General features: G+C 37.0%; 1 protein-coding gene across 1 annotated transcript; it reads left to right on the top strand.

The window, feature by feature from the left end:
- The first annotated feature begins 575 nt into the window (after window positions 1-575).
- On the top strand, window positions 576-11627 carry TBX2 (T-box transcription factor 2). The gene is made up of 7 exons (XM_077296218.1): window positions 576-1210; window positions 1958-2225; window positions 4850-4996; window positions 7015-7091; window positions 7308-7477; window positions 8609-9198; window positions 10205-11627. Exons 1-7 carry the CDS (start codon window positions 846-848, stop codon window positions 10643-10645), a joined length of 2058 nt encoding a protein of 685 aa, XP_077152333.1. The 5' UTR covers window positions 576-845; the 3' UTR covers window positions 10646-11627.
- The last annotated feature ends 1057 nt before the right edge of the window (window positions 11628-12684 follow it).

Genomic DNA, 12684 nt, shown 5'->3' with positions numbered 1-12684 from the left:
TATCTATCTATCTATCTATCTATCTATCTATCTATCTATCTATCTATCTATCTATCTATCTATCTATCTATCTATCTATCATCCATCCTGCCTTTGTCCATGTACTATACATATATTATTTTATGTAAACTTCTGTGATTATTTGTATACACACAAAGGGAATGTGAATGCATTTGCTTAAAACTCTAGCCAAATTCTGTGGTCTGGTTCCCACTGGGCTTCTGCTAAGGGGCTTTTTGTAGCTCTCCACTCCACAGGAGTTGACCCTGCCGGCATTGACCATGTTTGAGCCCGGTTCTGAGGGCTGCCTGGCTCCTGCAGGCAGGGGGTGGGAATCCATGGTTCTTTTCCTGCTGTCATTGGTTAATATTTTATCCTGTTGACATGTTTTCTTACTGCTGATGCTTCCGACACCTTCCTCTTCAGTGTCCCCCCCCCCTTCTTTCTTCTCCAGATTTTGGCCTGAGCTGTGAAAACCCCGCCTATGGAGATTCACAATTGGTGGAGAAAGCGTAAAATCAGCAATCAAGGGGGCTTGGCTCATTAGTGAGGGGATCAGAGCAGGAAGGACATGTGAGATAGTCACAGTTTTCCCCAGATCACGACAAGATCTCACAGGATCGTGCAGCACTATGACTGGCCCCAGTCACACTTCTGCCCCACAACTTTCCTGCACGTCTCACTGACCCAGACACCAAAGCCAGCGGACCTCAGTAGTTGTGCAGCGCTGCTCCTGGGGACGAGGGCTGCGGGTTCCACCACTGCCACCAACCAGGACTATAACCCTTTCTGCTGGAAGCCCTGACTGCAGCTCCTTGTTTCCTCCTGGATACTTGAATGCACCGATGAGAGATCCAGCCTTCCCGGGGACTGCCATGGCTTACCACCCTTTCCACGCTCCCAGACCAGCCGATTTCCCCATGTCAGCGTTCCTTGCGGCCGCACAGCCCTCCTTCTTCCCGGCTCTGGCTCTGCCCCCGGCCGCGCTGGGCAAGCCTCTCACTGACCCCAGCCTGGCTGCAGCCGCTGAAGCTGGGCTGCACGTCTCGGCCCTGGGACACCACCACCAGGCTGCTCATCTGCGCTCACTTAAGAGCCTGGAGCCAGAGGAAGAGGTGGAGGACGACCCCAAAGTCACCCTGGAAGCCAAGGAGCTTTGGGACCAATTCCACAAATTGGGCACTGAAATGGTCATCACCAAGTCTGGAAGGTCAGATCATATTTAGGTCGTTTATATTGCTGGAATCCAGAACATTACATTAATAAAGTGCATTAGAGGTAGACTTCTGTTTCTCTAAGTATATCATTGAGATAATATTTTTCCCACAAAAGTATGTCACATTGTATCATATAGTGTTTATTATACATTTCTGTAGTTACTCTGTTCACATGGGAAATACTTAAACATTAAAAGCTGACTAATAGCATGTCAGATAAAGAACTACACCACCGAACTGGCCTCTATAAGAAAAATAATAATTGTTCAAGTATTAAGCAATTATAGAGGCTGGCACATAACAAGTCAATCAAATTACAATAAGGACACCGATAATCGGGAAAATGGACATGTACTTGGCATTGATTTTATGCTTTATATGAAGTATGCCAAAGTCTTGACTGTTCAATGTCATGGGGAGACCATGTTTAGGTTTCACTTTAGTGGCGAAGGATCAGATCATGCATAAACTTGGCAAAATATATCTGTTTCTAGATATTATACCTAATGTGTTATGAGCAAATCCAAAAAGGCCTGTGATTGTACATGTGAAATAGCACAGAGCGTGGTCGTACTTGCTCCTTATGTGTGCAAACTTTCAGGCCTAAAATGTTGTAGAAGTTCTTCTGATGCAGCCACTGTAAATTCGGATATATAAATATATTGATGTAGAAGTATCAATCGTATAGACTTGTAATCTGTAATAGTTTTAAATCTGAAAACTATTGTTGCCTGTTGCAGGAGGATGTTCCCCCCATTTAAAGTGCGGGTCAGTGGTCTCGACAAGAAGGCCAAATACATTTTATTAATGGATATAGTGGCAGCCGACGACTGTCGCTATAAGTTCCATAACTCTCGCTGGATGGTGGCAGGCAAGGCTGACCCAGAGATGCCCAAGCGTATGTACATTCACCCTGACAGCCCGGCCACCGGGGAGCAATGGATGGCCAAACCTGTTGCTTTCCACAAGCTCAAGCTCACCAACAATATCTCAGACAAGCATGGCTTCGTGAGTACATTCTGTCTATCTATCTATCTATCTATCTATCTATCTATCTATCTATCTATCTATCTATCTATCTATCCAATATATAATTGGTATTTCAAACGTATTAATAAATATTCACTTCTACCAAAGAAGTAGCAACCTCACTTTAAACGTGCTGTAGAGCTGTTTATTGAGATTATATATACTAATAAGCCATATATATGGCTTAATATATACACATGCCTACACTGGTGTTTATACTCCCTATATTTCTAAATAGTTATTATATTTAAGTTATTATTTACTGGAAGAAGACCGCATAGTAGAAAGGCATATCCATACCTCATTATCTCCTGAAGGAAGTATAATGCTATTAGTTTGATATATTTTTCATTGGAAACATATCATAACATATGTAAGCATACATAACAGAAGTAAACATTAAACAATAAAATATTACTTTTTGTATATGTAGCAGGTGATATCTGCGTATGTAGTCTTATATCACATATATGTGTAGTCCACCCAGATACTAAGGTCACTATTATCACTCAGAACTCAGATAATGTTTTATTATTATTACATTCAGGAGAATATGAACAATTGTAAATAGAACAATTGCGATTTACATTATCAGATTATCAGAAAGATTACCCTCAGTGCAATATATTCCTCCTTGTAGACATTTTTTTAATAAACGTATTTAGTTATCAATTAGGAAAAGTGAAATTATTTCCAAATAATGTCAATTTTTTAATCACTATTATTTGTCAGTTTTAATGTTTACTGTATATGCTAAAATAATTTTAATTTTGTCAGTGAGACTACTATAATAAACTTTCCCCGTATATATGTGATGACCTAAAAGCATCACAAATATAAGGTAATTTTTCCTAGGAGGACAATTCACCAGATAGATTGCATTTAAATCTGTAAAATGTGTAGGATTAGATAAAGCTGCAGAAATGAGGTCAGAGAGACCAGGCATCTATGAATGGGGTGCAGCAGAATAGGTGAAAGTTGTGCAGTAGTGGATGGCATAGAGATATACATTAGTGTGGTATTTCCTGGCAGGCCCTAAGTATTTGAGTCACTATTTTATAAGTATAATGTAGAGAATAACATTGGTACAGGTGCACACATGGTACCTTCCACCAGCAAGCTCACAGTACTAGGAATATAAAACACCACATCATATGAAGTACATTCACCTTATAATGTAACTTAAAAAATACCTTTCTATTGAAAATAAGACAATAGTCTTTACCTTCGACAGAAATAAGACATTTCCTACAGGGAGAATAATTGCCTAATACTAGAGGCGCATTCAGTGTCTTTGACCCTTGGCAGTGTAGGAAGTTTAGAAAGAAAGTTGCCCATGACCTGCTTTGATAAGGTAACAAACATTCCCTGATTTTCAGTACAATCCCTCATCATCGTCTGGACTGTGACCCCGAATTGCTGTCTTGTGGAAGTCTCATCATTGCTTTTATGAAGGATACGTCCATATATGCCACCTTCACTATGTTTCACCCTAGGGTGGTTATCTCTTCATTATAAGAATATCAGCTCTCCCCTCCCCCCCTTATTTGCATTATGTACATTAACCTATTGCTTTCCGTGTGCATCACAAGAACGACTTTGTATTCGTCATATGATGGGAGCATTAATAAAAAAAACTACTGTAGTGCTTATAGTCTTCCAGCATAGATTAAAATATATAATTTTTCTCTGAGCTGATCCCCTTTAAACATTAGCAAGCTATCAGTTGCAGTCACATCCATCACTTGTAAAGTCCTGTATACATTTCCCTAATGACGATGTTACTAGATTTTGCCTTAAATCCAAGCATCAGTGAATGGCATCAGTGTGGATTAGCAAACTTTAAACCCTTCCCAAACTGGTCGTGCTTCAAGGTGAATACAGCCTAATTCCAAACATGTCATAACTGCTGCTACATGTTTAAATGGAAGCCCAGGTATATGATGTGTGCAAACACACAGTCACTATAGACATTACTTAACCCGTTGCTACCCATGAAGAATCCTCTACTTGCTAGAATGAATTTTTGCTTTATGGGCCTTATAACTGCAGTGTACAACTGGACAGCACAGCGCTTAATAATCAATGCCCATCTGTGGCCTGAGTGTGCCAGCCAACAGCCTGGATTTCTGCACTGGAGATTTGAGCGCCTGGATAGGAAGTGTCTCTTAATACGTTTTTTCCTCTACATTACAGTTGCTAGAATATTAATCAGATCGATTCGTTTTATGACACTTTGAGCATATTTATCCACCCAGTCGTTTTAATCTTCAGAAGAACAGGAACAATAAATATATTGCCATTAAAATGCCTTATGTATGAAATACAATACAATGAGATACATGAAAGCAGCACTGTGTGTGTGTGTGTGTGTGTGTGTGTGTGTGTGTGTGTGTGTGTGTGTGTGTGTGTATATATGTATATGTATATATCGGTTGTAATTAACTGGTAATACTAAGTGTTTGTCATTTATTGTATAGTTTATAGTGTAATTTTTTTTATATTTAACATATATGTGACCACTGTAGTGATGCAATAATATTACGTTTATTTCATTTACAGTATATACTTACAAATATTTTTCGATTTTTACTTTTTTGCAGACTATACTAAACTCCATGCATAAATACCAACCCAGGTTTCATATTGTAAGAGCCAATGATATTTTGAAGCTCCCTTATAGCACTTTCAGGACATATGTGTTCCCAGAAACTGATTTCATAGCAGTAACTGCTTATCAGAATGATAAGGTAAGAAAATATTACATTTATTATTATTATTATTATTATTATTATTATTATTGTACATTATGCAGGCCTGCAACAAATTATCTGATTTCCAACTGGTTATCTACGAATTTCTGCTTCTTTGTTTTAATTTTTTTTTTTTATATATATGTGGGATGATGTACTGAATATAATTTTGGACTGGGTGGTAATGGTCTAACATGAGTTTATGAATTGTGAATTCATTCAGTCCATATTACTTTATGGTATGTTGGGAAAGGATTATGGGCCTAATGAATAGGTTGTGGTTGTGTTTTATGTGGCTTTCACGCTTTGTGTGTTGCTTTGCTGCAATTTCAGGACTCATAATCCAGGTCCTCTTTTCAGTTGCAGCAAGTGTATGTGTAATTAACTTTACTTGTGTAGTTTGGCTATAGTTTATATACCTATGGTTAATATGTGATCAGTACATACATATACACGCTCTGTGTCCACAGCCCAGGACACAGCTAAGCCCCTTGCTGCTGATGTTAATTGACAGATCTGTTAGAGGGTCCTGGTGGGCTTGTTCCAATCGTAAACTTTATGGCACAGAGTCACGATCGATTAAAGAACACTTAGGCTGCAGCCCAGCCACAAGCTGGCCAGGGGTGATAGGCAGTATGCATCTTGGAGCAGACCAAGCTTCTTATTAAGAAGCTCATGCTGACTCTGGCCATTTAACCCCTATAATGCCAGTAGCAAGAATAATATTTTCTGTTTTTCCTTGGCTCTACTATATTAATACATGTCTTGTTATATATCGATCTTGTGTTGTTGCAATTCATTTATTTCATTAGGCGCCATTTATGATATGCTGTATGCATTGCCTTTATATATAGCAACTAATGGACACATTTAGGCAGAAATAACATAAATTAAATTGATTTAATCTGTATTATTTTGCTATCAGTGGGAATACATATTGCTGGTAGAAATGAATAAGAAACAACAAAAAGAAAATCAATTTGTTGGAGCAAATATACCATAAAGGAGATCATCCATGCATTTTTAAAGATGGCATCTGAGGGGGACATATTTCAAAAGCCTGAATTATTTATTGCCCTAATGTCGCCTGCACCATAAGTCAGACTTATGTGGGAGATAAGAATAGCTTTTAACCAGCGCTGCAATGTTTAGTCGCCATCTTTCCTCCAGGGGGCTCTGAAAAATAACTTGCTATCATTAAAACTCTATTAATAATTCAAGGCAAACCTCAGCATCATTTTTAATAAAGCCTGCGGTGTGTTAAACCAGGGAGGCTGTGTGTAAAGGAACCTGCTGCAATCTAGGTAGGGCAGGGCATGTGAGGGTATTACAAGCTACAAAACTTGTATTTACTCTCAAATTGTAGGAATGTAACATTAAGGTAAACCCTGTCAATCCTACAGCCTAGGTAATCATCTTATCTACACCACACACAGATTGGAACTCTGACACTCTTCAAGAGATAATTTGTGCAACTTTGCTGGAACTTTTAGTGCTTTTTCGCATCTATCTATCTCATATCTTATCTATCTATCCATCTATATATCTATAATCTATCTATATATCTATCATCTAATCACATATCTATCTATCTATCTATCTATCTATCTATCTATCTATCTATCTATCTATCCCATATCTATCTAATCACATTATCTATCTATCTATCTATCTATCTATCTATCTATCTATCTATCTATCTATCTATCCATCTATATATCTATAATCTATCTATATACCTATCATCTAATCACATATCTATCTATCTATCTATCTATCTATCTATCTATCTATCTATCTATCTATCTATCTATCTATGTATCTATCTATCTATCTATCTATCTATCTATCTATCTATCTATCTATCTATCTATCTATCTATCTATCTATCTATCGTACAGTATGTATACATGTGTGCTGTATTGCTACTAATTATTTTTATAATAATATAGTTGGTTTTACTTAAAATGTTTATATTTTTACATATATACATTAACATCTAATTTATCCCACAGATTACACAACTCAAAATAGACAACAATCCATTTGCTAAAGGATTTCGAGATACGGGTAATGGAAGACGGGAGAAGAGGTAACACAATTTAATATAATATTGTGGTGGTACTAATATGAAATAAAATAGAATTCAATACTAGCAACAGACTAAATGCAATTGCTACAGCAAAATATTGGAGGTAGACTTGGCATACAGTTGAATGGCACTGGGGCACATTAAAGTGATTGTACCAATGGAATAGTATATGGAAGGGCTAATTGTTCTTTTTCTCCCCCTCATTTTGTATTTAAGAAAACAGCTGACGCTGCCCTCCCTACGGATGTATGAGGAACAGTGCAAAGCAGACAGGGATGGGGCAGAATCTGACGCCTCTTCTTGTGATCCTGCCCCGGGCAGGGATGGCTTGCACTCACCTCTGGGTACAGAACCCAGTCCCCTAAGACTCAGCCGCAACAATAGAGGTAATTATGAAATAATAAAAACCACTGTTCTACAACATAGTGACTATATGATAATATTGTGCATTATTATCAATAGTACATACCATTTCCAGTCTAGTCTTCAAACATATTTACACTCACACATATGATTTTAAATGCATCATGCCTACCAGCTCATTCCCTTCCCTACATTTACTTTTGCAGTATGCTGATATTTTTTTATGCTCTGCCTAATACACTACAGTAATGGAAGCCTGTAAATATATTTTTTATGTTTGGAAAAGGCATTTTATTTTCCTTATAAATGTAGTCAATAAATTAATGTGGAAAAAAAAAGAAAAGAAAAAAATAGTTTATAGAAATACTGGTGTATCGGAGATTTTTTTAATGGAACCTTTGTACTTTTTACCCCTCTGTATAATGTTTTTATGCAATTTTTTTTTTATAAATACAATTTAACTATAATAGATCCTAATGCATAAACCCTGGATCACATAGAGGAAAATGGATAAATCTCATATTGATGAATTAACCATATTAATAGTATTTACAAATAAAATGTTTATGCTAGTCTTTTTAAATGAAACAGAAACGACCTCTGTCCCAATTGTTTATTATTCTGTCTATAAGAGCAAATCACTGGTGTATTTTAACATGAAGTGCTGGGCAGCATATATTATGTTTTATATCATCGTACCATAATGCACATCATTATATGATTATGTTATGTATAATCGTAGTATTTTCTTTTATACTATTATATTTAATACATTGTTAAATACTATTATCGCATCTTCTGCCTTTCTGAATTTGCCATTTTAATTTGAGCAATATGTTTGCATGTTACATGTTAAATCTCATTATTTGCCCATTGTTTAATTTCCCCGTTATGATTGGGAACACCCTATCATTTAACTAGAATCATAAAGCTGTGTAAGTGAAAATAATGAAATTATAGAATCTGTCTGAAGACAAACCATTTAATAATAAAAAATATATTTTACTGTTCTTTACATTATTTTTTTTGCAATTCTAAAATTAACACAAACAGACACCTTTTGCTTTTTCCATCTTCTTTCTTAAGCTGTAATGAACGGTTTATCACGTTCTGATCAGAGATCTGTCCTGAGCCATATGTCCTTTGCATTATAGATGAGAAGTACGGAGCAGACAGCGATCAGGAATTGGAGAGGCGAGAAGTACGGATCGCCAGAGGTCACAGCAGCCCTGGGGGATCCCCCTCTACTCCAAGTAGCCCCCGGTTAGAAGAGAGGGTTAGGGAGAAGACCACTCCAGAAAAGAAGACCGAGTCTCCTGGAAACCGAAAGGACATTGAGAGCAGCATCTTCAGTGTTCGGAGTTTAGAGAAAGACAAACAGGAAAGCAGGAGGAAAGAGGACTCGAAGGCTGTGGAGGCAGAATGTGGAGGGTTGAGTAAAGAGACCTTTTCACCCCTTATGGTACAGACTGACAGCCCTCCACAGCTCAGCGCTAGTCACCTGCAGAGCTTGGCTCTGTCTGGTCTACACGGGCAGCAGTTCTTTAACCCCTTGAATGCTGGACAACCCTTGTTTATCCACCCAGGACAGTTCACGATGGCCCCTGGAGCCTTCTCTGCAATGGGCATGGGACATTTATTAGCCTCTATGACTGGGGCAGGTGGCCTGGAGAATGGCCTTTCCTCAGTACAAAGTGCAGCTAATTTTCCTTTCCACCTCTCTCAGCACATGCTGGCCTCTCAGGTGAGCATTACTATTTTTACTACTTGGTTATTCTGGTGGGCATTGTGAAGCAATGTTATAGCTAAAGTAATTTTGTCTGTTACCTAACAGCTTTCACATCCTTCTTGCAGTAACTGATGTGACCTGTGTGTGACATCTTTCCTCATCTGCACCAAAAATAAGACTTAGTCTTTGACAAATAATCATCCTGGAACCTTTTGATTTCCTTCTTGCTAAACCTGATCTCCGTTTTCAGGTGTCTTAAGGTCTTTTCTTGCTGGGCCCAGTGCACCCATTCATGTTAGATTCAGTTTCTCATCAAGTCCCAGTAAACTATTGTGCTGGTCTCCCAACCACAGCCAGACAAATCTCTGACACTCGATCTGTAATCGATATTATCGCTGGCTTTTATTGGCACAAATCTCTTGCTCACATAAGCCGCTCCATTGTAATCTGCAGACGTTTATATACTTGTTGTTTTATGCCAGAAACTCTCTCTTCATGTCTATGCTAATTGTTTTACAATGATATGGTTTACATATTATTAACATAATGTATTATAATAAGACTAATAAAACTAAAAGATTTAAAAAAATAAGAATATGTGAAAAAGATTACATTGAGTAATAAAGGGAATTAAACCATAAAACGAACAAGCTTGGAAAATACTTGAAAAAGGTTCACACTTTGGAACCGAAACGTCTCCACAATGGGCCAATAAAAAAAAACAAAAAACACTTTTTATATACTGTTGGTGTTTTGGTGTGCTACCTACAGTTTTATTTATTTTCTTCATATCTGGATGGTTCGGTTCGTGTTTGGGAGCTTTTACATCCTTGTTGTTCAGCTGCTGTTCTGTATAATGTATATATATATATATATATATATATATATATATATATATATATATATATATATATTACTGAGATAATAATAATAATAACCACATTTGATGTGAATATGATTACACTTTTTTTTAAGAATTGCAAAATCCGTATATTAAATGCTGTTTTTTTTTTTCTTGCAGGGAATTCCAATGCCCACATTTGGGGGGCTCTTCCCATACCCCTACACCTACATGGCAGCTGCTGCAGCTGCCGCCTCTGCTATGCCAGCCACAAGCGCTGCTGCCACCACAATGCCAAGGAACCCTTTTCTCAGCAGTACACGCCCTCGTCTACGCTTTAGCCCCTATCAGATCCCGGTGGGCATTCCTCCCAGCACCAACCTGCTGACCACTGGATTGCCAGCAAGTCTCAATCCGGGATCAGAGGGCTCTAAACCAGGGAGCAGCCGGGAATCTAGCCCTATCCCAGACACACCTGTCCATAAGAGATCCCATTCTAGCTCTTTGTCTCCAAAGGGTTCTATGAAGGATTCCATAAACGAGTTACAGAACATTCAGAGACTGGTCAGTGGTCTGGAGAGTCAGAGAGAGGTCTCCCCAGGAAGAGAGACCCCAAAGTGACTGGTACACTCAGTCAATCACCTGAGCCACAAGGGCTGAAAAGCACTGGGATTTTGTACAGCACATTATAGCTATTTATTTGAAAGGGTCAGCGATCAAAAGAAGAGGACTTGTACAAGACACACTGAAACCCCACCACAATTTATGAAGGTTTGAAAAGAATTCTAATACATCCACTTGTAAAAATATATAGCATTATTCATGCAATATGATCGGACAAACGTACACCTATGGGGACTTCAAGGACTCGCAAATAATAGTCCTACTGTGGAGAAGAAGCCCCTAATACAATATTTGGCATGGCCCAAGAATGCAGAGACTAAATGCAATTGATGATGGACAGGGGAGAGCAAGAAATTCCTTAAATTTCTGAAGATTGGAGGGAGGGAGGGTAGAAGGTATTTCTTTATATGACTATTGGAGACACAAGAAGTGAGCTAGAAAGGCTGTCTGCATTGATTGTGAAGACAGGAAGCCAGTAATCAGGTAGACACCACAAAGACATGAAGATGCCACCTGCAGATAGGTAGACTGCATCCTGCACCAAATTACCAGTCTGGTACATAACTGGTTGTATACCTACCTGTGTACCAGAGATATTTATAAAAAAATGTAAATAAGCTAGACGGATCCCAAATATGCAAATTGGTATTAATTTATTCAGAGTTGTACATGGTGTGTACATAATATTTAGAGAATAATTCATTGCATTTAATTTTTTTTTCAATTTACATGATATATATTGTAAATGAAATCTTATCTAGCTCTTTGTGATTGAAGGAGGTGTAATATGGTTTTTTAACTGTGTTTTATTATTTCAAACCCGCCTGCTGGTGTTCGACAATCATGTGCCATCCATCAGAATTCAGTAACATAATTATGACTAATAATAATAATTAATAATGTTCAGAGCGGGCATAAAATGCAGGAATAAACCTCAGGTTTTCTTTTCACTCCAGTTCAATAAAAGTTAATGATCACGGACTGTGTTATTGTATTTTATTAAGTCATGATTTACAAACGTGCTGGTAACTCGGGTATCTATCTGTTCAGATTTTTTTTTTTTTAATTTAAACCTTCACGTCTTTCAATAAAAGCCTAAAATAATTCTGATTCCGTTTCAGTCTCCGTTTGTTTGTTTGTTTGGAAAGGGAAAATAAATGTATTATTGTTGAATTAATTAGTACTAAAATAATTATCCCTCACCCAAAATAAATAATGAAAGAAAGAAAGAAAGAAAGAAAGAAAGAAAGAAAGAAAGAAAGAAAGAAAGAAAGATATATATGGTCTTTGGATGTTAGGTTTAAATAAAAGGCATAGTATAACTTATGTAAGTAAACATAAGACATAGCAAACAGTTTAATTGTTTAGATTGTTTAGTACCACATAATGTTGTAATATGATAAAGTTTATTGCTTTAAAGTATTCATTTTTTAATCACACATTTGATGTGTGTATCACCATGATAATTACTTTTGACTTATTAGACTTAAAATGAAAAGCGATTATGTTTTATTTCTTTTACAGCTATCTATCTATCTATCTATCTATCTATCTATCTATCTATCTATCTATCTATCTATCTATCTATCTATCTATCTATCTCTATAACAAATAAAGAAAATCAAGAAAAAAAAAAGTAGAAAAGTGATTTAACAGCCCATAGGGAATCAGGGATGTTTCTGTTCAAATAAGAACCTTTTTAAAGTTCATTTGAACCGAAACCTTGTTGTGCCCCTATAGGCTTTTAAATCACATTTTTATATAAAAAAATGGTGTGCTGTCTTTTTTTTTTGCATTATTTTGATGATTTCTTCTATGCTGGAAGGTTTGGAACATTGCTATTGTTTGCCAGTGATGCTTTCAAATATAATCTATCTATCTATCTATCTATCTATCTATCTGTCTGTCTGTCTGTCTGTCTGTCTGTCTGTCTGTCTATCTATCTATGAATATAGCTACTCTGTCTATTGTTCTAGCTATTTCAATATCTAATCTATCTAGTAATTTCTATGTCTCTAATAAGTCTATTTAGATCT

The sequence above is a fragment of the Ranitomeya variabilis genome, chromosome 3 (genome assembly GCF_051348905.1).
Source record: "Ranitomeya variabilis isolate aRanVar5 chromosome 3, aRanVar5.hap1, whole genome shotgun sequence".
NCBI classification, from domain to species: domain Eukaryota; kingdom Metazoa; phylum Chordata; class Amphibia; order Anura; family Dendrobatidae; genus Ranitomeya; species Ranitomeya variabilis.
The sequence above is the reverse complement of the archived record's forward strand: the minus strand, read 5'-3'. Positions and strand labels throughout refer to the sequence as shown.

Coding starts and splice junctions, on each gene's coding strand:
- TBX2 (XM_077296218.1), top strand. CDS start 846: ATGAGAGATCCAGCCTTCCCGGGGACTGCCATGGCTTACCACCCTTTC. Junction 2,226..4,849: donor TCTCAGACAAGCATGGCTTC/GTGAGTACATTC, acceptor ACTTTTTTGCAG/ACTATACTAAACTCCATGCA. Junction 4,997..7,014: donor CTGCTTATCAGAATGATAAG/GTAAGAAAATAT, acceptor TTTATCCCACAG/ATTACACAACTCAAAATAGA.